This window comes from Equus quagga, chromosome 10, assembly GCF_021613505.1.
Source record: "Equus quagga isolate Etosha38 chromosome 10, UCLA_HA_Equagga_1.0, whole genome shotgun sequence".
Lineage (NCBI taxonomy): Eukaryota > Metazoa > Chordata > Mammalia > Perissodactyla > Equidae > Equus > Equus quagga.
In genome coordinates, this window is record NC_060276.1 from 1,442,523 (window position 1) to 1,466,625 (window position 24,103).

The 24,103-nt window shown below is 48.9% G+C and overlaps 2 protein-coding genes across 2 annotated transcripts in view; one reads left to right on the top strand and one right to left on the bottom strand.

The window, feature by feature from the left end:
* Nucleotides 1-4,034: 4,034 nt before the first annotated feature.
* Nucleotides 4,035-13,892, top strand: TEX28 (testis expressed 28). Its single transcript, XM_046672817.1, has 4 exons — nucleotides 4,035-4,046; nucleotides 6,368-7,098; nucleotides 12,738-12,873; nucleotides 13,536-13,892. Exons 1-4 carry the CDS (start codon nucleotides 4,035-4,037, stop codon nucleotides 13,890-13,892), a joined length of 1,236 nt encoding a protein of 411 aa, XP_046528773.1.
* A 476-nt stretch (nucleotides 13,893-14,368) lies between these two features.
* LOC124245880 (medium-wave-sensitive opsin 1) overlaps nucleotides 14,369-24,103 on the bottom strand; it is a 15,177-nt gene continuing 5,442 nt past the window's right edge. Inside the window, exons 2-6 of the mRNA XM_046673692.1 lie at nucleotides 21,063-21,359; nucleotides 20,249-20,417; nucleotides 18,900-19,065; nucleotides 17,134-17,373; nucleotides 14,369-14,479 (exon numbers count right to left, since the gene is read on the bottom strand). Coding sequence (XP_046529648.1) covers nucleotides 14,369-14,479; nucleotides 17,134-17,373; nucleotides 18,900-19,065; nucleotides 20,249-20,417; nucleotides 21,063-21,359 — 983 coding nt within the window. The remainder of the gene's footprint in view (nucleotides 14,480-17,133; nucleotides 17,374-18,899; nucleotides 19,066-20,248; nucleotides 20,418-21,062; nucleotides 21,360-24,103) is intronic.

Sequence of the window (24,103 nt, forward strand, 5' to 3'; positions counted from 1 at the left end):
GGCTGCGACCGCGTTGGCGTCTGAGGAGCAAGCGCCGCGGAGTGCTCCACGGGGGGCCGTGACGTGACGTGACGTGACGTGACGTGACGTGACGTGAACGCCGCGCGCCGCTCCCTCCGCGCGCCGCTCCCTCCGCGCGCCGCTCCCAATTCAAAGGATTTTGAATACTTAGCACTTGCATGTTGGCCATCATTCGAAACAATTTAATTTCGTTACACCTTCTTTTGTCGTATCAATTCAAACATGGTACCTTTGCGCATGGGTCCAGGGTCTACTCTGGGGATTATAAAAAAGTTTAAGAACTAGATGTGGTGGTGGTTGCACAACGTAGTGAATGTAGTGAAGGTGACCCATTCACGTACTTGAAAAGAGTTACAATGGTAAGGTTTACATTTTACGCATTTTATCGCGCTATAACAAAAGCCACGCTGGAATTTTAGTTTGCTGATGCCCTCCCCTGCCACCTATGGCAACCCAGCCCCCAGGGGGGTTTCTCAGCAGACGAGGGGGACTGAGGGTCCTGGGACGTAAGGTGTCTCTGCGCGGACCTCTTTTCTCTTTCTAGAATCTTCTGTGCGGCAAGCACAGCGTGACTGTTGAGATGGCACTAGCCCAACGCTAGTGTGCAGCTTCTCCTGGGGAGCCTGACCTGAGGGGGCTCCCATTGACTTTCCGTCTGAAAGGCCCCATCTCCGAGGCCACAGTGTAGTCCGAAAGAGCTCGTCCCTCTGACTTCGAGATGGTCTTCCAGGAACCAGCATGGCTCCCAGTGGCACCATCTCACAACACTGTACCCTAAGGTCACCCGCTGGGGAGCACTTTAGCTCAAAACTGCCGAGCTCCTGAAAGCCCCCAAGTGCCCCTGAATACGGCTAGGCGCCCGCGTTCTGACTCGCTTAAAGGGGACGTGCGCGGACGACGGGTGCGGAGACTACAGGTGACTGCTCCCCCGACCGGGCGGGCGTCTGCGGCCGCCTGCTGCCCGCCGAGGGCGAGCTCTCGCTGCCCCGCAGCCGCCCAGCCGCTCCGCCTGTTGCCTGTGCGGCCTGGGATGGGTGAGCAAACTGTCTTTCATCCTTGCTCCGAGTTACGTCCGCCGCGTTCCCTGCAGTTGCGCATTTCCGTGTTTATTGCCATCGGATGGAGTTCGTCCTTTTTGTGTCTTGTTATCCTTTACTGTTTTATATTGGATTATTTGCTTTTAGCTTCCCGATTCGTAGGAGTTCTTTATTATATTGATTAACGTTTTATCTATTAGCGATATTGCAAATCTTTTCTTCTCAATCTGTTGCTTTTTAAAAATGTTAACGGAGGGGCCGGCGCCGTGGCCGTGGCCTAGCGGTCGGGCTCCGCTTCTGCGGCCCGGGGTTCGCCGGTTCAGATCCTGGGCGCGGACCTAACACCGCTCATGAAGCCATGCTGAGGCGGCGTCACACGCCACAACCAGAGGGACCTACAACTAGAATATACAACTATGTACTGGGAGGCCTTGGTGAGAAGAAAAAAAAAAGGGGAAGATTGGCAACAGATGTTAGCTCAGGTGCCAATCTTTAAAAAAAGAGTAAAAATGTTAACGGAGATGCTTTAAGCTGCAGCATTTGAACCAAAGCCTAAATGCTGCTTCTTTTTAACTTTATGCTTGTTTCTCCATAAGAAAGTTTAAAAACATTTTTTAAGTAGTTAAATATGTAAATCTTTTCCTTTATGGCATTTTGGTTTGAGTCTTGTTTAGAAAAGTCTTTTCCACACAAAGATTATAAAAACTTTCCTATTATTCCTTCCAGTACTTTTATCGTTTCACTTCTTTAGTCTGTCTTGACTTTATTATTGTATATGATGGAAGATGGTGCTCTAAATTTTTTTCTTTTTCTTTGAGGAAGATTACCCTGAGCTAACTACTGCCAATCCTCCTCTTTTTGCTGAGGAAGACTGGCCCTGAGCTAACATCCGTGCCCATCTTCCTCTACATTATATGTAGGACGCCTACCACAGCATGGCTTACCAAGCTGTGCCATGTCCGCACCCGGGATCCGAACCGGCCAACCCCCGGCCGCTGAAGCAGAACATGAGCACTTAACCGCTGCTCCACTGGGCGGTCCCTAAATTTTTTTCAAAAGCCAATTGTCCCAAGACCATATTTATTACTCTTCTTCAAAAATTTCTTAACTGTTCTTTGGCATTTTCTCTTCCAAATGAATTTTGGAATCAGCTCATTTAAGATTCATAAGACATTCCCACTGGGTTTTATTGGGATTTCATTGGATTGATAAGTTAATATGTAGAGGGCTGACATATTTACAGTGTTTCTCCTCAAGAACATGGTATATAGCCGTTGATAATCACATCTTATTGGCATCCTATTTTATATTTTTTATTTACCCTGCTATCTTGTCTGTTTGTTCTTCCTTTCCTTCGTTTGGATTAATTGAGTTCCATTTTTTTCCTCCCCTTGGTTATTTGGATGTTATGTACCTGGCTTTTTTTTAGTGGCCAGAAATTTTTAATTTTTAAATTTTAAATTTTTGTCACCAACATATTCTCTCAGTTTTGAGTTTTATACGATATCTGTAAAATTCCCCAATAGAACAAGTCTTTAGCAAATTTTAATTTTTCCTATTTCCCACTTCCTTTTTAAACAATTATTTACTTCTTTCATTTATCAGTGGTATATATGAACATAGTTTAAAGCAGGGATCAGCAAACTTTTTCTGTAAAGGTCCAGTTAGTAAATATTTGAAGCCACATTGGTTCCTGTTGCAACTGCTTGACTTGGCCATGGTTGTGGCACAAACTCAGCCATAGACAATATGTAAATGAGTGAGTGAGGCCGTGTGCCAGTTGCACTTTGTTTATGAACATGGAAACTTGAGTCTCAATAATTTTCACGTCACAAAATATTCTTCTGATTTGTTCAACCGTTTAAAAATGTAAAACCCATTCTTAGCTTACACTTGTACAAAACCAGGCCATCGTTTGCCGACCCCTGGTCTGAAGAGTTAAAATGGTTCTAAAAGGTTTATTACAAAAAATAGCAATCCCTGGCTTCCACCCACCCACTCGTCCACTCTCCAGAATTGACCATTTGCAACCCTTTTTAGCTGTTTCTTTTGGCATTTACCTCTAATTCTCTAAGTAAAGTTATAGTGCTATTTCTTTATTTTTTATATTTTAGGAATTACCTATTGACTTCTCATTATAAAAGGTGATGATATATCTCTTTCACTGCCCCCTGCCCCCCGGCCCTGCCATCCTTCCAGTACGGTATACAAGGATTTGGGTTAGAGCATTCCTTGGTGTTCACATTATCAGGTACATGGAAACACTAGTTACAACTGAGTCATCACCCTGATGACTTTTCCTTTCTCCCCTGACATGTTGTTTTCCATAGAGTTAACACTTGTCTTCCCCTATCCCTGTGTTGCTTGTTCTCTACTACTTGTCATGGGTCAGCACTTCCCCCAACTGTCTGCATCTCCTCTCCAGCTGGTCAAAGATGTCTGGCATTCCATTCATTTCATTCCCTTGGAGCGCTCTCTCCTGGAGCCTTTTGACTTACCCTCCAGACCACCTGCCCAGCCACCAGCCTGGGCTCCCCTTCCATCCTCTGGAGGTTGCACTGGCCTCTCTTTTAGTTTGGGGCCCCTGTTTCATAGATCCCATCTCTACCTCTTTCTTGGGTTCTCTGCTTTTGGTGGTGCACGTTCTCTAGTAACTTCCAGAGAAAGAAGACAGAGGAGGTAAACTATTTGAGTACTTTCATGTTGGAAAATGTCTTTAACCTCACAATTGACAGTTTGGGTGTAGAATTCTAGGTTGGAAAATCGTTTTTTTCCTCAAATTTGGAAGGTATTACTTCGTTGTTTTCTAGTTCCCAGTGCTGTGCTGAAATCTGAAGACATTCTGATTTCTGATTCTTTGAATGTGACCTATTTTTTTTCTCCAACAGTTATTTTCTCAGCATATTGAAGATATTATTCAGCTCTCTTCTGGATTTCGCTGATGCCATTGAGAAGTCAGCTTTCAGTCTAAGAGTCATGGTTTTAAAGGTAATCAGCTTTTTTTTTTTTTTTTTTTGCAGGGAAAGCCCTGAGCTGACATCTGTTGCCAATCTTCCTTTTTTTTTTTTCCTCCCCAAAGCCCCAGTACATGGTTGTATATCCTAGTTGTAAGTTGTTCTAATTCTTCTATTTGAGCTGCTGCCACAGCATGGCAACTGACAGACAGGTGGTGTGGTTCTGCCACTGGGAAATGAACCCAGGCTGCCAAAGCAGTGAGCGCCGAACTTTAACCTCTAGGCCATTAGGGCTGGCTTGGTAATCAGCTTTTTTAATCTGGCTACTCTTAAGGTCTTGTGTATAGTTGTGGATCTGTTTCTGTTTTTCCTGTTTGGGATTTATTTGGCTTCTTGAATTTGCGGATTTGTGTCTTTCATCAGTTCTGGAAAGTCTTAGTGACTACTATCTCTTAAAATCTTGCTGCTGCTTCATTTTGTTTTCTCTCTGTGGCATGGCAATTAGGTTTCTTTTAGACTTTCTCACTCTATCTTCCATATCTTCTGTTTTTCAAATTTTCTATTTCTTTGTGCCTCAGTGTTGCATTCTGGATGCTTTCTTTAGCTCTGTTTTACAATTTGCTAATTCTCCAGCCTTTTCTAATCTGCTATTAAGTCTACTTATTGAACATTTTAAAGCTTTTAAAAATTGTGAAATCTGGCATATGTACATAAAGGTGCAGAAAACATCAACATACAGTTTAGGAAATAATGATAAGGTGAACATACGTTTAGCTACTACCCAGATCAAGCACCCCAGCCTTGATGTGTCTCTCTCAATCACAATCCCCTTCTCCCACCCTAGGGAGAACCACTTTCCTGATGTTTATACTTTTCTTTATAGCTTTACTGACTGTGTATGTATTCCTAAACATCATTTCATTTTGCCCACTTTTGAACTTTATATGAATGGAACCATATATAGTAGGGATTCTTCTGTGTTTGACTTCTTTTGTTCAGCTTTATGCTTGTTCATTCATATTTTCAAGGCTGTAGTTCATTTTCATTGCTGTATAGTAGTGTAATGTTGAATATGTTACACTTCACTTACACATTCTCCTATTGATGGGCAGGTGGGTTGTTTCTAGCAGTTGCCTATTAGAAACATTAGAGTACCTGTCCCCCAAGGATATACCTAAGAATGCAGTTGCTGGGCCATTTGGTATGCATGTCTTCAACTTTATGATATTACCAAATGCTTTTCCAAAGTGCTTGTACCAATTACTCTCCCACCAGGAGTGATTAAGAGTTCCTGTTGCTTCATATCCTTGCCGACATTTATTACTGTTAGTCTAAGTTTTGCCAGTCTGCTGGGTGCATAGTGCTATCACATTGCATTTTTTTAAGTTGAGGTATAATTTGCATACAGTAAAAGACACAAAACCAAGCTATCTGTTACAATGGCTTCACTCCTGATTTGCCACTGGGAAAGCATTTTCAGATCAAAAATGGTCATAAAGGCGCTTAGAATTAAAACACAGAAACAGAACAGAGAGTCCCCCTGCTCTGACCACACCTACTTCTCCTAGCTCATCACCATCCACTCTGCCCTGGTCTGCCGTGCCCCAGCTATACTGCTATGGCCATGTTTATTTTACAGATAAGAAAACTGCCCCTCCAAGTGGTTTATTAATTTGCCCAAGGTCTCAGAGTGGTAGAGTGAGGATTTGAACTGGGTTCTGTCTTGAAGGTGGTGTTCCATTATCCTTCACCATGTGAGAGGCTCATTTGTTTGTGTGACAATAGAATTTTCCACTCTGGACTGTCAGCTCTATGAGAGCAAGGAATATATCTGACTTCTATACCACATGGTGGGCGCTCAGGAAATATGTGTTGAATGAATGATTGGATTAAGGAATGAGCCTGTTAGGATGCAAATCTCCCTGCCTACCTCTTCTATCTGCCTGACAGTAGCAATACAGCAAGCCATATGGGTTAATGGGAATTTTACTCCATGTTTTACAAGAACAATTCTTTATAAAATGAGACCCACAGTGGGTAATCCTTGGAAGAGAAGTCCAAGAACGGACAGGGCAGGTGTAGAAGGGGGATTCCAGCATCTGGGGGTTGTGGTGAGGTACACCTGTAGAGCAAGGAGTTGGGTGCTGAAAAGGAGGGAGAGGGGCCTGGAAGATGAACTCACCTTCTCCAGTCTGTGTTGGGCCCATCTCAAATACACAAATCTTGCATATGTAAGTATCTGCGCATACGTAGAAGTATTTTTATAGAGCAAAGCAATAACATGTCCAATTCTTCGACTGTTTGCAGCTCACAGAAGTACCTGTTTTGTGATTTCTTATTTGTTTCCCAATGCAGGCGGAATACACTAAGAGCCCAAGTGCAACCCTCCCATCCAGTGTGCCCTCATGCAGGTCCCTGTCATCCAGTGAGGATGGCCCCAGTGGCCACTCCAGCCTCTCAGATGGGGAGCTGGCCCGGAACTTACAGGAGAGTGTCAAGCACCGCATCCTCTACCTCTCAGAGCAGCTGAGAGTGGAGAAGGCCAATAGGGACGAGAACACCATGGGCTACCTCAAGCTGGTGTCCAAAGCTGACCGGCACCAAGCCCCCCACATCCGGCAGGCCTTCGAGAAGGTGAACCAGCGTGCCTCTGCCACCATTGCCCAAATCGAGCGAAGGCTTCGCCAGTGTCACCAGCAGCTGCAGGAGCTGGAGGAGGGCTGCAGACCCAAGGGCTTAGTGCTGAAGGCAGAAAGCAGCCTGGACAACTGCGAGCAGCCCAGCAAGGAGGCCCCGTTTTTGGAGTCCTCCAAGTCGGGTAGGGAAGACTGCCTGTCCAGCAACCTGCCTGACATCGTCAGACACTTCCCTCTGCAGAGTCGCTTCCTGGCCTTGCAGCGGGGGAAATCCTCAGAGACAAAGCGTGTGGCTCAGCAGCAAAGCCTGCTGTTGCAGAAGATGGAGGAAGAACTGAAAGAAGTCAAGAAGTTCCACCTCAGCTTCCAGGTGTCCTATCGGAGCCTGAAAGAGAGGTATCTGACAGACCTGCAGGTGTCGCTGGAGTCCCTTCAGGAGGAGAGATGCAGGTGAGGCAGAGCCCCTTCTGCCACCTTGGCTCTGGGCACAGCCCCCAGGACTGTCTGTAGGAGGGGGAAGGGGAGCCAGGACTCGGGCTTGGAGAGTTAGGGGAGGTGGAGGTGGGGAGAAGCAGCTCAATGTTCCTCTTGGCGACTGGACCCCACAGTGGAGAGGGCTCGTCCCGTGCTGCACAACTGCCTGGCCTTCTGCTGGAAGACGAGGCTCCAGCTTGGGGTCCCGCCAGGTGCTCCCTGCAGCTGCCACTCTGACTGGGGTGGCAGGAGACAGCTGTGGTGGCAGTGAGCCCAGCAGGCACCCATCATCAGTCGGGGAGGCAGCCTGCCAGTCCCTCTCGGCTGGAATGACGTGTGAGGCAGGACTGGAGTCCCCTTGCCAGCCCTAATGCCCTCATCTCTGCTCATGGCTGAGCTGGGGCACAAGGTCCCATGGAGGATATTTGTTCTGAAAACGGCTGCCTTTTGGGGAATGCTTTCTCCCCACTGTGTGGTGGGTCGATTTTATTTTCATCCAAGACAAGACTCAGGGCCACCAATAGAAAAAAAAGGCAAAAGCCAAACTCAGTCTCTCCAAGGACCCCCTCCATTCCTGTTTGGCCCCTTCTCGGGGTCCCATGGGCCCTGAGGGTGCCATGCTCCCTCCCGACCACTGCAGGCTGTCACGTTGGGCACTTGCATTAGTAATCCTTCCAACAGCCCAGCTGGGAGGGAGGAACTGGCTTAGAAGAGCCAAGATTCTCAGCATTTTCATGAAAGTAAGAACTGGGGGGGAAGAGGCAAGTGGGAATCAACCCTCTTCTGTTTCTACGGGGAAATCTTACCCACATTTACACTGCTTGACAAATCCATAAAGGGTAGGGAAAGAGTATTACAGGGCAACCCACTGTCAAGTAAGATAACCAATCAGAATTACAACTTTCTTTTTGGAAGTGATTTTCGTAGGACACAGCCACCAAATCTAAAATCTTGAGACTCTTAAAAACTCCTTTGTTGAAATAACATTTCCAAGGTCAGATTTGTATAAAGCAAGACCAGGGCTCAGTGGCATTTACACATATCCTCATATGTTTCCTTGCTGCCCAGGCCAGTGGCACTGTTGTGCTATGGTAAGCTCTTAACCCCTTTCTTAGCAAGTCAGAATCTCCTAACTGGGCAGAGGAGCAGGGTGACCTTCCTTCCCCCAGACTCTGTGTGAGTTCTACAGGCTTGCACTTCTGAGCCAGCCCCCCACCCCCTCATTGGACTATGACAGGAGTGTGAACTAAACTCTGTGTTCAGCCTCTGAGATTTTCTGATTCTTGGCCACAGCAGTTAGCCTACCCTGATTAATATACATTAAAAGCAAAAAAGCAGGTCTGTAGGACTCAGATTTACCAGGAGAAATGGAGAACGGGCTGAAGATGACTTCACATAATAGCAGTGACCAGAGGGAGCACGTAGCATTGTTCACCTGTAGCATTCAGACAGACACCCACTTTACAGATGGGGCAGTGGAGTCTCAGAGAGGCACAAACCAGCCACGCAACTGGGAAGTGCACACCTGAGAGCATGTCAACACGTCCTGGCCTCGCCTTGTGGCTTCCTAAGCTAGGCGAAAGGGACACAAGAATTCATTACATTTTTAAAAAGATGTCGTGTCCTTCAAATCTTTTTAAAAAGACCTTTATGTGAGCTAGATGCAGACATAGAAAAGGGCACGTGACATATGTGTTCAACTCGATGATTCGTCACCCAGTTTTCACACCTGTGTAGTCACCACCTAGGTGCCTGTGATTGTCATGTCTCCTCTGGTGCACCACAAATTGAGATTTCAAACTGAAAAGTCCTGTGATGCTCCTCACAGGTAAGCCTGTTTGGTTTCAAGAGGGCTTTTTTTTTTTTTTAATTAAGATGAAATTCAAAAACCATAAAATTATCTATTTTAAAGTGTACAATTTATTGGTATTGGGTGCATTCACAATGTTGTGCAACCATCACCTCTGTCTAGTTCCAGATAATTTTCATCACTCCCAAAGGAGACCCCATCACTCCCCATTCGCCCTCCCCCAGCCCCTGGTAACCGCCAGTCTGCTTTCTGTCTCTCTGGATTTATGTGTTCTGGATATTTCATGTAAATAGAATCATACGGTATGTAGTCCTTTGTGTCTGGCTTCTTTTACCCAGTGTAATTATTTTGAGATTGATCCAAATTGTGTATAGGAGCGGTTCCCTCCTTGCTCAGCACGGTTCCGTTGTGTGGATGCACCACAGTTTGTTTACCCATTTGTCTGCTGCCACTTGAGGCTGTTATGAATAAAGGTGCTATGAATGTTCTCGTACAAGTCTTTTTGTGAACATATGCTTTCATATGTGGAATTGCTGGATAATAGGGTAGATGTATGTAGAACTTTTAAACTGTCAAACTGTTTTCTAACATGGTCGTACCATTTTACATTCCTACCAGGAGCGTATGGCTGTTCCAGCTGCTCCACACTCTTGCCAATACTTGGTATGGTCAGTCTTTGAAATTTCAGCCTCTTAAATTCAGCCACAACTTTGTGGGCGCTAAGCTCCAAATTGTGTCATCCTAGCCCGGGTTTTCTCAACCTCAACACTATTGACATTTTGGACAAGATCATTCTCTGTTGTGGGGGCCATCCTGTGCATTATAGGATATTTAGTAGCATCCCTGGTCTCTACCCACAAGATGCCAGTAGCACCCTGGAGGAGTTTCCTATGGCTGCCCAACAAATTACCCCAAACTTGGTGGCTTCAAACAATGGAAATTTCTTCTCTCGTAGTTCGGGAGGTCAGAGTCTGGAATCAGTTTTACTTGGCCAAAGTCAGGGTGTTGCTCCCTCTGGAGGCTCCAGGGGAGAATCCATTCCTGGCTTCTTCCGGTTTCTCGTGGCTTCTAGCTTCCTTAGCTTGTGGCTGCATCACTCCAGTCTTCAAGGCCAGCATCTGCATGTCTCTGCTCTGTCTTCACATAGCCTTCTCCTCCGTGTGTAAAAGCTCCCTCTGCCTCTCTCAGAAGGACGTGTGTGATTGCAATTAGGGCCTGCACATTTGTTCAGGAGGAGCTCCTCTGTCCCTGCCTGATCCCCCTACATCTATTTCTCCACCTTGGACTTCTCCAAGTTGCAGGCTATTAGGTTCTACCTCACTTTGCCAAAAACCAATCCTCAGATATGATAAGAATATACTCTTTTGCAGCAACAATAAAGTTTAGGACAATTTGTATTGGAGAGGGCAGCCTTAACAGTGTAGGAAGATTTGGGGGGCATTTTGGTTGACTGGTCATCATTTTTTCTTTGTAAGAATATTTTCCAGGGTGGTCCATTTGCCTCTGCGACTGTAGGAACTGGACAGAGAGGGCTCATTGACCAATGGAGGGATAGGGAGGAGAGTCAGTCACGTTGCAGCCACGACGCTGCTGCCAGAGGGCAAGGAGGCTGGGGGCCAGGGAGAAGGAGAGACTAAGAGAATATCTTTAGGAATTAACATCATCTTATTCAACAATCTACTCGAATACATTTAAGAATGTATTCATAAATTCTTATAAATATGTTAGTGAAGAATATACTTGTTGACTTCATATTTGTGAAGAATATATCATGAATGTATGCTTGAACATAGTTAATATCTTGAGTGTTCTTGTGGCTAGATCCTTCATGTGAATGGAAAGACAGTCATGAGGAATCTACTTTCGGGGTGGACACCCTGCAGTCTCGCCCTCTCTGTGGGCGGTAGCCTGTGCCACATTGGCAGACCACTCTCTTCTCAGCAGGGAACAGGGCAGAGACTAATGGCATATTCCTTGAAACTAATGGAATATTCAAATGCTGTTATGAACTGGCTCTTGATGAATTGGCTTTCAACAGATGGGTGTTCAGCTGATTAGCTGCCTGGGGGACATCTCCATGTAGGTGTGGGTGAAGTCCTCAAAGCAAGACCAAATTGACCTCCTCACCTCGCATTCCCTGTCTTTGCCATAGCACCATTGGTTATGCTCTCGTGCACACCAGCGCCACAGAGAACATAGGATCCCCCAGCCATTCTGTGTCCCCAGTGCGCTGCAGTACCTTTCCTCTTCTCCAGCGTCACCACTGCCCCCGCTTGGGTCAAGCCTCCCTCGCTCTTCCCTAAATGACAGTGCTAGAAGCCACCTGGCCTCTGACCTTTTGGCCCATCCTGGTGCCCAAATGAGGAACCTCAGAGTTTTTTAAAGTTATGAAATACTCCAAACCCAGGGACAATGTGGAGAATAACATAATTAACACTGTATACCCGCCCCTAGCTTTCTCATATCTTAACATTTACTGTATTTGCTTCCTATCTTAGTTTTTTAATTTTATTTTAATATTTTTTTTTGCTGAGGAAGATTAGCCCTGAGCTAACATCTGTTGCCAACCCTCCTCTGTTTTTTGCTTGAGGAAGATTGGCCCTAAGTTAACATCCGTTGCCGATCTTCCTCTTTTTTTGCTTGAGGAAGATTAGCCCTGAGCTAACATCTGTGCCAGTCTTCCTCCACTTTATATGTGGGTTGCCGCCACAACATGGCTGACGAGTGGTGTAGGTCTGTACCTGGGATCCGAACCTGTGAACCCAGGCTGCAAAAGCAGAGTGTCCTGAACTTAACCACTACACCATGGGGCTGGCCCCCAATCTTATTATTTTAAGAAATAAAACTTTAAAAGATTCGTTTGAAACTCTCTCATTACCCCCAGTCCCATCCCCCTCTCGCCCACCTCACTCTCCTCCTTGGGCACATAGCTTTCCCATGCATGGTGTCACACTTTTCCTACTTACATACATAGCTATAAACAACAGGGTGTGATGTTTTGCTTGAGTTTTTTTAACAGCTCTACTGAGATAGAACTTGCATGCCATAAAACGCACCATTTTAACTGTACGTTTCCATGATCTTTAGTAAATTTACTGTTACGCAACCATTACCACAATCCAATTTTTTGTTTTTGTTTTAATAACAGCTTTATTGAGATATAATTCACATCCCATAAAATTCACCCATTTAAAGTGTACAATTCAGTGGTTTTTAGTATTTTCATGGAGCCGTGCGACCACCACCTGTATCTCATTCCAGAACATCATCATCACTCCAAAAGGAAACCGAATGCCCATAAGCAGTCACTCCCCCCCGCCCAGCCCCAGCACCCACTCATCTCCTTTCTGTTTCTATGGATTTGCCTCTTCTGGACCTTTCATATAAATGGAATCATGTACTATGTGGTCTTTTATGACTGCTCCATCCCTATAATCAACAGATCTTTATGGAGTAACTACTGCATGCCAAATACTGGCACTGGGGATATATATGGAATTTAATAGCATACACGGATAGTTTAGATTTTGATTTCTACAACTTCTAGTCTACCACTGTTTGTAAAGCTGTTATAAAAGAGTAACTATATATAAAAGATATATGAATATCAGTGTGTGGGGGCTGATGTGCATTTGGGGTGTTCTCAGGCAGATGTGGAGGAGGAGGCAGGGCTTGACTGGAGTTTGGGGAGAGAGGAGGAAGGTGGAATCTGAACCCAAGTCTAGTCTGGATGTAGGACCACTCACTGCCAGCACGAGCTCTGGGCAGGGTACTCAGGAGTATTACTTTCTCTTTTGCTCCCAAGACAAGCGTCAATGGAAGAACAGGTGAATGACCACTTGCAGGGGCACCTGGATGAGATTTACCGCCTCAAACAGAACCTGGCCTGCACCGAAGAGAGAATGGCCTACCTCTCCTTCGAGAGAGCCAAGGAGATATGGGTAAGAACCTCCCGGGGAGCTTGCTGAGAAATGGCCAATGAGGAGGATGGAGGGATAAGAATCAAAGGATGAGCAAGTCCTTTCTGAGACCTCCTCAAGCCAAGGAAGGAGACAGAGCCTCACACGTTTGTCTCAGAACTGCTGGGGTCCAGTCTGGATGTTCCTGCTGCACTTCGCCCGATGAAGCTTGGCAGCTCTGAGAACTTGGGCGCTGCGGTTCTCATATTTAAGGGTGCATCAGAACTACCAGGGGCTGGGGATGTGCTGACAAGTCCCCAGGAGCTGCTGCTAGTGTGGGGAGCGCCCTCTGGGAACCCTTGCTTCTGAGCTTGGGTTAGCAAGCATGGGTAAAGAGTTTCCTTCCCCTGTGATACTTAGCCTCATCCTCTTCCACACCCTCAGACCCTACGCCTGTCCTCGGTCAGCTCTCCTGGCCAGGTTCTCAGTCTCCCACCACACTGGATGAGGGAGTGTAGCCAAGTCCGATCAGACCTTTGCTGTTGCTGGACACAGGGCCCCTCCCAGGACATTTGCTCTAGGTTCTCGACTTCCTCCTAAATCTCCAGTTCACCAGCATTTGCTGTGCACCCTCGGGAATGCAGGTAAATGACCGCACTTCCCTTCTGACCTCTGGTGAGGGCGTGTGCTTTTGTCACCTACAGGAGGTCGTGGAGACTTTCAAGAGCCGTATATCCAAGCTTGAAACGCTACAGCAGGTGACTCAACTGGAAATGACGGAGAGCCTCAGGAGCCATCCCCAGGGGTTCATGCTCCGATTTGTGAGCCTGCTCCTCACACTGGTCACCATCCTCTTGGTGTTCGTCTCCACCGTGTGTGCCTGTCCCTTGCCGCTGGTGAATTCACGCCTGCGCACGTGCACCACGCTCCTGCTGATCGGGCTTGGGGCCCTGGCCTGGCAGAAGTGGCACACCATCCCCGCCATGGACTGGCAGGCCTGGGTCCCCTCCAGATGGAGACTGTATTCCAAGGACTCCAAGCCTCTCTCAGATGGGCCTTAAAGGGCCTGGGTTTACCAGCTCCTCCCGCCTTCCAGGAGTGGACGGTGTCCAGCCAGCCCTCCCCAGACAGCCACTTCTCAGCTCTCCCTTTCTTCTTCCATCCCCAGCAGCCCAGTGAGAGGTAGGGGACACCCACCTGCCTTGCTCTTCCCTTTCTCATGACCCTTCCACACCATTTGCAGACATGAGGCTTGAAAAAGATTAAAGTCTCTGGCATTCAGTGCTGCTCTTCTCTCTATGCCCTCTCACCCTCTTGTGACCCGGTGACCAAACACTCAGAGGTGCTGGTGCCCCAGGACTGCAGTGGCAGCCTCTGTGACTTTGTCTTTTTTGGCAAAGAGAAACTACATTTATTTCATAGGGATAGAGAGGCAGGGGCGGTGGGGGAGGGAGGTGGCCAGAGCCCTGGTGAGTGGGACAAGGGGTTACGTTTCTGGTAGGAAGCAGACCTTTTTGTTGTCGGGGCTGGGAGAGACTCATGCAGGTGACACTGAAGAGACAGATGAGGCCTCCGTTTTGGAGACGCTGGAGAGTTCAGAGCTATCATCCACCTTCTTCCCAAAAAGTTGCAAAATGCAGTTTCGAAACTGGCAGGAGAGAAAGTGTTATTCAGCAGAGCAGGAAGGGCCAATGCGCTATGCTAAAGCTAATGCTTGGGGGCTTCTGGGGAAGGTGTTCATTAAGTGATGACTTGACAGCTTCTCTTCTACCATTCAGAATCCTACCAGGAGAATGGAGGAAGGCTCCAGTGTTTCCTTGCTCATGGGGATGCTCTATTCCTGAGTATTTGGTTATATAAGTCATCTAATTTAGCAGCTGATGGTGACTATTGTGTCCCCCAAACAGATATGTTCAAGTCCTAGCCCCTGGAGCCTGAGAATGTGACCTTATTTGGAAATAGAGTCCTGGAAGATGTGATTAAGATATACATTACCATGAGGTCATGTTGCAGTAGGGTGCACCCTAATCCAATGACTGGTGTCCTTGTAAGAAGGGAACTTGGACACAGACACACAGACACAAAGGGAAGAAGGCCACATGAAGGTGAAGGCAGAGATCATGGTGACACGTCTACAAGTCAAAGAACACCGAGGATTGCTGGAAGCCACCGGAAGCTAGGAGAGAGGCCTGGAACAGATTCTCTCTCAGAGCCCTCGGAGGAAACGAACCCTGCCCACACCTCGATCTCAGACCTCTGGCCTCCAGAGCTGGGCAGAATAGACTTCTGCTGTCTTAAGCTGCCCAGTTTGTGCTAGTTTGTTATGGCAGCCCTAGGAAACTCATACAGTGACCAAAGATGATGCCAGCTAACGGGCCCATGCATAGAGTGACCCTTCTCTAGCATGTCTGGGAAGAGATTCAGAGGCATTTTAGTAAAAAGGAACATGATTTTCATCTTGTTTCTATTGCATCAGTTTTTTTTTTTTTTTAAGGAAGATTAGCCCTGAGCTAACTACTGCCAATCCTCTTTTTTGCTGAGGAAGACTGGCCCTGAGCTAACATCCATGCTTATCTTCCTCTACTTTATATGTGGGACGCCTGCCACAGCATGGCTTTTTGCCAAGCGGTGCCATGTCCGCACCTGGGATCCGAACTGGCGAACCCCGGGTGCCAAGAAGCGGAACGTGCGAACTTAATTGCTGGGCCACCAGGCCGGCCCCTATTCCATCAGTTTTGGAGCCAGGTCAGCACTAGGTAGACACTGGTCTAGCCACCACCTTGTCTCTTCAGCCAAGAGAGTCTTCTGGCATCTGGAAGGCCCTGCTCTTTGCTGCCTGGCTCCTAAAGAGATCCGGGCCATGTTCATTCCTCAAATTGTATTTCATATCATCAGTGAGCTAACCACAATGCTTTGAGAACACAGACCAGAGGTGTTCCCTATATATTCCAGGCCTATTCTTGACTCCTTCCAGCATCAAAACTCTCAAAAATAAAAAACACAGTTGTTGAAATCAATAACATAAGAAATGGGCTGAACAGCAGAATTGACTCAGCTGAAAAGCTGACAGATGAGGCTGAGGAATTCCTTCAACGTCTGCCTTCTGAGCACCTACTCCACGCCAGACTGTGTCTGAGGGGATCAGCAAAATTCCCTGTCCTCATGGAGCTCCATCCCAGAAAGTTCTCAGAATGCAACAGGAAAGGATAACAATGTGGAAAGGGTGAAAGCACAGTTTGAACGCCTGGAGAGGTCCAGAAGTGCAGACATCTGTCCAGGAGGGGGAGTTCCGGAAAGGGCAAATGGAAAGACTCAGGTAAAGACAGTACTTGGCAAGGTAGCCTAGGATTCCTCAAACAAAAGCCAGGCCTAAAACGAGACAGGAAATGGGTCAGGGGTAGAACTACACTCTGGGGGTTGGGGTGCCAATAGTGGAGTCCTGGGGAATCAATTGTGGAACTAGTCCTACTTAATAGTTAAACGTTACCCCCCAAGTGCAGGCTTAATGAACCCCACAGAGAGTCAGGGCCAGATGGGAGTGGGGAGCCCTGGGGCAACTGTAAACGGGGGAGCAGGGAAGGGCCGGCTGGAAGGAATGCACTGGGTCTGGTGAAATGTGAAGCCCCTGCAGTGGCAGTATTTCTGTATTTCTGACTTGTGGACCTTTCTGGTCACATTGCAGCTGTCCCTTAATGAAGTGGATGTGAGGGAGTCCAGGAAGAATAGGGCGCATTGCACTTGGAAGGTGATGGGCCTTAATGGTCACCTGTAACCAACCAAGAGGTCTGGGAGTTGTGGGCAGTTTGCTGCTGAGGCCCAGTATGCCAGCCCATGATGGTTGCCATCTGGCAAGACCTTGGGCGGGACCGCAGTGTGTCCCTCCTGAACTAACTCATAAAGTCATGAAAGCCACAAGTCAGGGTGTCCTTGTCAGAGTTAGGATTTGAAGATGGAAAGATCAGGTTGAGAGAAGAGTTGTGCCTATAAAATCCAGAAGGGCACCCCTAGGGTCACTGTGGAAGTGTTCAGGCAGTCCTTGGGTTTGAGCTCCAGGCCAGCCCTGAGGCCAAGAAAGGGAAAAGCCTGCAGCACACAGTGCACTGCAGGAAATGCCCATGCTCAGGCCAAGACTGTAACAGAATCCAGAGGGAGGGCTGGCTCAGGCTGGGTCATGTACTGAGCCTTCTCCAGTCATTGTCCTGGAGGTCATCAGACTCCTCCCAAACACGATTCCAGGTGGGAGCCATAACTGAGCTCTTCTGGGGTCTATTTCTAGTTTGCTCTGCCAATGGTGTGACTTACCTGTCGGTTCATAAAGACATAAATAATGGGGTTGTAGATAGTGGCACTTTTGGCGAAGTAGGCTGGTAGGGCGGCCACCAGAGGGTGGAAGGCGTAGCCAGGGTGGGCAGCAGCGAAGCATGCAAAGAAGGTGTAGGGCCCCCAGCAGAGGCAGAATGCGAAGACCATCACCATCACCATGCGTGTCACCTCCTTCTCTGCCTTCTGGGTGGACTCGGATTCTTTCTGCTGCTTCGCCACCTGGGGGAAACAGAGAGTCATGCCCAAGGACAGTGAGTGGGAGAGTGCCTCAGGGCTCTGTATCCAAGGGGACTCCATGTCGCTATTGCTTGGGCAGCGAGTCGGGGAGGCAGCGAGAGGTGGTTGGCCCAGGGATGGGGAGTTGTGGGGAGAAGGACATGGGCTCACCTGCTACAGCACCCCCACCAGCTAGCAGCCAGCTCCCACCTGAATGATACATGACTGGCCTGGCCTTGCAGGAGGAGCTCATGCAGGCTTCAAGATAATGCAGCTGGGCCTGGCTAAGACGTCCCTGAGCCAGGGCCTTCCGAGCTCTTGGCTTACCTTGGCTCCCATGAGGAGTTTGAGAGGGAGCTAAGGAGGCCGTTCTTAGTCTCACTTGGTCCTTTATCAGTGTCCCCTCCCATGCTCGGGTCTGAGGGGCTGGGTGGGAGACGACACAGAGGCCAGCCACCGCCTGCTGTGGGCAGGGACTGACGGCAGGCAGCCGAGCGGGGATGGGGAGTAGCCGTGAGGGCTGGGAGCAGGTTTTGGAGCCTGGGCTCCACAGCCCAGAGCTAACACGGCCCAAGCCATGGTTGGATACCTGCAGGAGTCAGCCAAGTTGGTTCTGATCCCTGACCACCACCGAGGTGAGGGGAGGAAGAAGGGGGGCAAATCACAGGCTGAAGACAGTGAAGTGAGGGGAGCTGATCTCAAGTCCATGGCCTCCACTCTAGAAAGAGTTTGTAAACACATGCTGATCTGATTGTGGGCACAAGCAGCTTCATATAGAGAAGGCACCATCCCAAAAGGCCTTCTACTGCCTGTGCCAAGCAAGATCCCAACAGAAAAAGATGGCACAGCCAGATCAAGTTAATTGCAGGTGAATTGATTGACAAAGGGACAACTTACCTATGCTGTTTGGGGGACCACAAGGGGAGAACAGAGCTCTCAGCACCCCAGGACCCAATCTCACTGTCCTGCCTTGCTCTGATTTCCTGCAGGGGCTCCCCAGTGGTAGCCCAGCCTGCGTGGGTTGGGGGGCGATAGGGGGATGGGGCATGGCTGTGGACCAGATCAGCTTCCCAGGGTGGAGAGTGGAGAGTGGGTCTGAGAGCAACTGGTACACGTGAATCCACTCCTCAGCCTGCCCCGACAGCCCCATGAAGGGAACAAGGGCACTCTGGTGGCCGCCTTTTTAAGACACCCCTTGATTTACTTGCAGGTTTCACTGGCAGATCTGGCCGGCTGCGCTCCATTGTTGGGAGAGGCAGGCTTTCCACCCTGGGGAGACCTGTCCAGGCTCAGGACGAAATGCGGCTCTGCTGCCTTATTGGGCCTCTTCCTGAAGGGGGGGTGCGGGGAGTAGTCCCTTCCCATCCCACAGAGGCGAAGACAAGGGAACCAGGATTGCAACTGCAGCCCCAAAGGAACTGCCGGATTCACATCTGGTTTAGGGGCAGGAGAGAGGACTGGGTGATCCTCTGTCCCAGCCTAGACATCCTACCAGCCTGGGGTGGAGCCAGGAGGGCACGGGGGCTTACCGCTCGGATGGCCAGCCACACTTGGAGGTAGCAGAGCACAATGACGCTGAGGGGGATGATGCAGCACGTGATCATGAGGACGATCATGTAAGACTGCACCCCAGGGTATGAGCTGCCGCTGAACACATCTGGGCCGCATGAAGTCTTCAGGCCATGGGGCCAGTATCTGGAAAGAAGGGCAGGCAGCTCATCCAGATGCGGGCAGGGCAACCTGGGCCCCCCACCCCCACCCCCACCCCCGCCACAGCCAGGCATACCGCTGACTTGGGTAGGGTTGTTAGATTTTTTTATTGAGGTGAAATTCACATTCTGTGAATTAACCATTTTTGAAGTGAACAATTCAGAGGTATTTAGTACATTCACAGTGTTGTGCAACACCGCTTCTATCTAGTTCCAGAACATTTTCATCACCGCAAAAGGAAACACTCGGGTAGGATTTTGGTAAATCCTTATCCATTTTTAGGTCTCATGTGCCCCCCCTTTTTTTTTTTACTGTGGTAAAATACAGATAACTTAATTATGTGGTTTGCTACATTCACAGTGTTGTGCACTCATCACCACTATCTGGTTCCAGAACATTTTCATCACCCCAATCACATCACCTTTTTACAAAGGGTGGGTGAGGTGCCCTCTGGCCTTCTAAGAACACCTGTGAATGCCTGAATTGCCTCTCCGGGGTCTATTAGGCAGCCACTGTAATACAGGGGCTTGCTCCCAGGGAGGCTCTGAGAAAGAAAAAGCATTCCCTCTCCGAACACCACGAGGACTTATTCCCAAGCTCGCAGTGGAAGACAGGGACATGCAGCGTCCTTGTCTCATCGTTACTGCTCTAACGGCTGAGCTACTTATGCAGAAATTTGGGTCTTCCCCCAAAGAAGCAGCCTGGCTAGGACACAGCTGACCTATAGGCCCAGGTGTACCTACAATCCAAGCAGCCTCTGAAAGGGGGGCCCCTCAGAATGTGCAAGAAAGTGGCCTGGGGCAGAGGGGGCAAGAGAAACCTGGAATCCAAGCATGCCCTGCTTTCCCTTACAGCCGTGCCCATGGCCTGAGCTCGTCAGCGTTTCTCTGTGCACTCCTGTGAGCTGCTCACGCTTGGGAGAAACAGACCCTTCCAGAGGCTCGGAGACCACAGGGCCCATTTCCCTGCCGCAACCAGGCAGATTCATAGACACTGCACGCTCGCACAGGTCTCAGGGAGAGGCAGGTCCATCCTTGTTTTACTCATAGGTCCACAGAGGTCAAGACACAGGAAGCAATTTGCCCTGAGGTCATAGAGGGAATCACAAGTCTGACCCTCCCCGCACTGTCCTAAAGGAGCCGCCTTCCTGGCACCCTGGCATCCTTACCTGCTCCAACCAAAGATGGGCGGGGCCGTCCACACAGCAGCCCAGATCCAGGAGAAGGCAATGCCTGCGACAGCCAGCTTGGCATCAAATCTCACATTGCCAAAGGGCTTGCAGACCACCATCCACCTCTCCCAGGAAATGATAGCCAGGGACCAGAGACCTGTGATCCCTGCAGGGGAGATCAGACAGACAAGGGCTTTGAGCCTCAAATGTCACTTCTTCCATCCAGACCAGCCAACAGTTTTCAAGATGGAGAAGCATCCCCCCACCGACCTGCAAAACCTAATTCTCCAAAAAGTGTTTTCAGGCCCAGGGGCAGTGGGTCTCTTGTCAATTTCTTCCTCTAACACCTGCTTTCCCCGTTCCTTCGCCACTGGACCTGTACCTCGTCTCTCCTTCCCCCCTCTGATTGGGTCTCTTTGCCTGATTTGAGTGGGAGTTTTGTCTGGGGTGTGCAGAGCCCTCCCCTCCCACATTGTTCTGGTATTATCTGGCTCTATATCTGTCTCCTCCCATGCCAGCTGCATGGCCCCAAACTGGCTGTCCTCAGGCAGAGCCTATCTCAGAGTAGGCACTCAGGGTGTATTGGACTCAAGCAAGCTGAATGTAAGTGGGTGCTCAGATGGAAGCCTCCAGAACCCTGCAAGCCCTCCCACCTCCATGATGACCCCGGCCCTGCTTCCCCTGCAGGTCTGTCTCTCTTCAAATGTGTGCCTTGCACATGCACCGCAAGTATATCTGGAGGTTTTCCATGTGTTTCCTTTACTCACGGCAGGCTGGGTCTTCCCTGGGCCTGGGCCCCCAGCTGACTTACCACACAGGGAGACGGTGTAGCCCTCTACAACACACATAGGGTGGCCCAGCACAAAATAGCCATAGATTTGGTTCACAACGCTGATGGTGCTGGCAATGATGGTCTCTGCCAGGTCAGCAACCGCCAAGTTCACCAAGATCCAGTTCAGAGGGTGGCGCAGCTTCTTGAACCTCATGGTGGCCGCCAGCACAAGCCCGTTAGTAAAGACTGACGCGATGACCACAAAGATCATCCAAGCGCTGGTGACGTGGTACACCCATCTGGGAGCGATGTGGTAATTGGGGCCTTCAAAGGGGTCTGGAGGCAGGAGGTACAGAGTCGGGAGAGGAGCTGGGCAGCAGCGTTACCTACCTGTATGGCTACTCCATCCCACCACTCCTTGCCCCATCAGAGCCTCCCCTTCAACCTTCCTACCCTCTTGCCCACTGCCCTGGCCTGCAATGGGCTCTTTCCTTCTAGCTTTGTTCATCTGCAAACAACCTTCCCTCCATCCTCTCTCAGGCCAAAGGCTTTGGGCTGCTAGACACCCGTATGGGCATCCTAGAACTTAACAAAGCAGAACTCCTCATCATCTCTGCTGGGTATCACTTCCTGAGCTGACTCACCAGGCCAGCCCCCTGGAGTGCCTAACCCCCAGTGCCTCAGAATGTGACCTTATTTGAAGATAGGGTCTTTACAGAGTGATCAAGTTAAAGTGAGGTCATTAGAGTGGGCCCGAATCCAATAGGACTGGAGTCCTTATAAAAAGGGGAAAGGTGGACACACAGACACACACATACAGGGAGAAGGCCATGTGAAGATGAAAACCAGAGATCAAGGTGATGCTTCCACAAGCCAAGGAATACCACAGATTGCCGGCGACCACCAGAAGCTAGGGGAGAGGCCCAGAGCAGAGTCTCCCTCACAGCCCCCAGGAGCCAACCTTGCCCACTCCTTGATCTCGGACTACTGGCTTCCAGAACTGGGAGAGGAGACATTTCTGTTGTTTAAGCTGCCCAGTTTGTGGTAAATGTCATGGAAGTCCTAGGAAACACACACAGAATGAAAAGGGAGGAGTGACTCCCCTTTATTGTCACACAGTGGCTCTCCACCTCTCTGTGTTGGAAGAAACTTTTTCACCACCATCACTTGTGGCAGAATACCTGTAGGGGCTATGAGCCACAGTGCCCACTGCCTTATTATCGGGCCTCATGGTACAGAGTCCCTCAATTCACCAGGACCCTTTAGCTGTGTGTTACAAAAACCCAACTCAAACCAGTTTAGGAAAAATGGGGATTTCTTGGGTCCCACAGCTAGGAGGGGCGGGGTAAATCTCACCCTTAGTGCAATTGGATCCCACAGCAGCCATGACACCCCAACACTCTGTCACCCTTGCTCAGCTCTGCTCCCCTCTGTGCACGGGCCTCATTCGCCCCTACCACAGGGAGCTCCCAGAAACCCATCAACAATGTGTGCAACCACACCAGATGGCACAGGCTCCCCAGGGACAGACCTTTGACTGCTCCAGACCCGAGTGGTACCAGTGTCTGTGCAGAAGGGAGCAGAGTGAAGCAAGGGGGCTGCCAGAGAGCCTCCAAACTGCCAACAGATCTCCAGAAAGTACAATGGGTTAGTTTGAGAACAGCAGCTGGAACCGAGAGGTCTTTGGAACACTGCAGCTTGCAGGCAAGTGCACGGAGCTGGAACAGTTTCAAAATGAGGCAGCTGGAGCATCCTTCCCGGGCAACCCACGGAGTCCCAATTGGGCAAGGCAGGGGCAAGGGCCATGCGCCATGCGGGAGGGGACAGGAGCGCTCTGAATGTAGGAGGCCTCAGAGGGAGAGGCCTCTGGCAGTGCAACCAGAGCAGGTGACTCGGCTTGCCCCTCCCTCCTGAAAGTTCCGGGACTCCTTTCAGGAAGAAATGAGCACAAGAAGGGCATCACAGTTAACTCCCAGGCAAAGGGATTCTAAGGAATACAGAGAAGGAGGGGCCTGGGAGTGGGGGTGGGCAGGGAAGCACAATTTCTTTGAATATACCTTGTTTTCTAGACTTAAATTTGGAATCTTGTAAATATTTTATTACATGATTATAAAACAAGATTACAATTTAGAAAGCAATTCCTCAAAATCAAAAATAAAACAAATGGACTTAAATGCATGTCCATTAGGTGGCATGATGACAAAGAGAAGGACTATTTTAAGGGACTTGACTTCTTGAGCCTGGTGGCATGTACCTGATGGATGAAAAGACCTGGCCAAATGCTGTGGTTTTGATAATCATGTTGTTGATGGTAGTGTTGGTGTCGTTAATCTGAGACCATTGTGAATGTGTGTGAAATAAAGCAAATGAGTAATTAAATGATACTCTAATTCTAATTCTATCCAAAGCCCTTGAGAATAGGATTCTTAGTGGGAGAGAATGGAGATACAGAGGTCAAACTCAACTGGCTCCACTGGGGAACCAAATCATTCTTTTGAAATGGGAGAAATAAAAGGAAAGAATCAAGCGTTCTCCTGCCTTTCCCGTACACACTGTACCCCTGGGAACCCAATAGTAGACGAGGGCATGTTTCTCTCTATTGAAGTAGTCCAGCTGATAGATCAAGACAGGGTAAGAGAGTCAGAATGTCACCACTTTGCAATCCTCAGTGGTTTAATGGGTCCAGGCATCGAGCTTCAGCAGCTGCCGACTCCCTGAAAAAAAGGATGTGCTCCTAACAGAGCGGTCTTGCCAAAACACCCGGCAAATGCAACTGGCCGCCCAGTGGACCTGCAGATCAGCTGCCAGTCTACAGAAACGTGTGACCAAGGCGGTGGGAGGGGCGTGTGAAGCCATGGGCAGAGTCTGAAGCAGGCAAGTTCAGGGACAAACAGCTCATTTTCCTCAACAAATAAATTGCAAGGAGCTCGAGGGGGAACCTCCAAATTCAAATAGGGCGAAGAGACATAGCGACCATTCTGAGCTTGTGGACCTTATCTGAGCCCTGATTCAGGCAAAGTGAAAACATGTATGACCTTTTTTTAAACACTGACTAGGAGATTCGATGATATCGAGGCAAT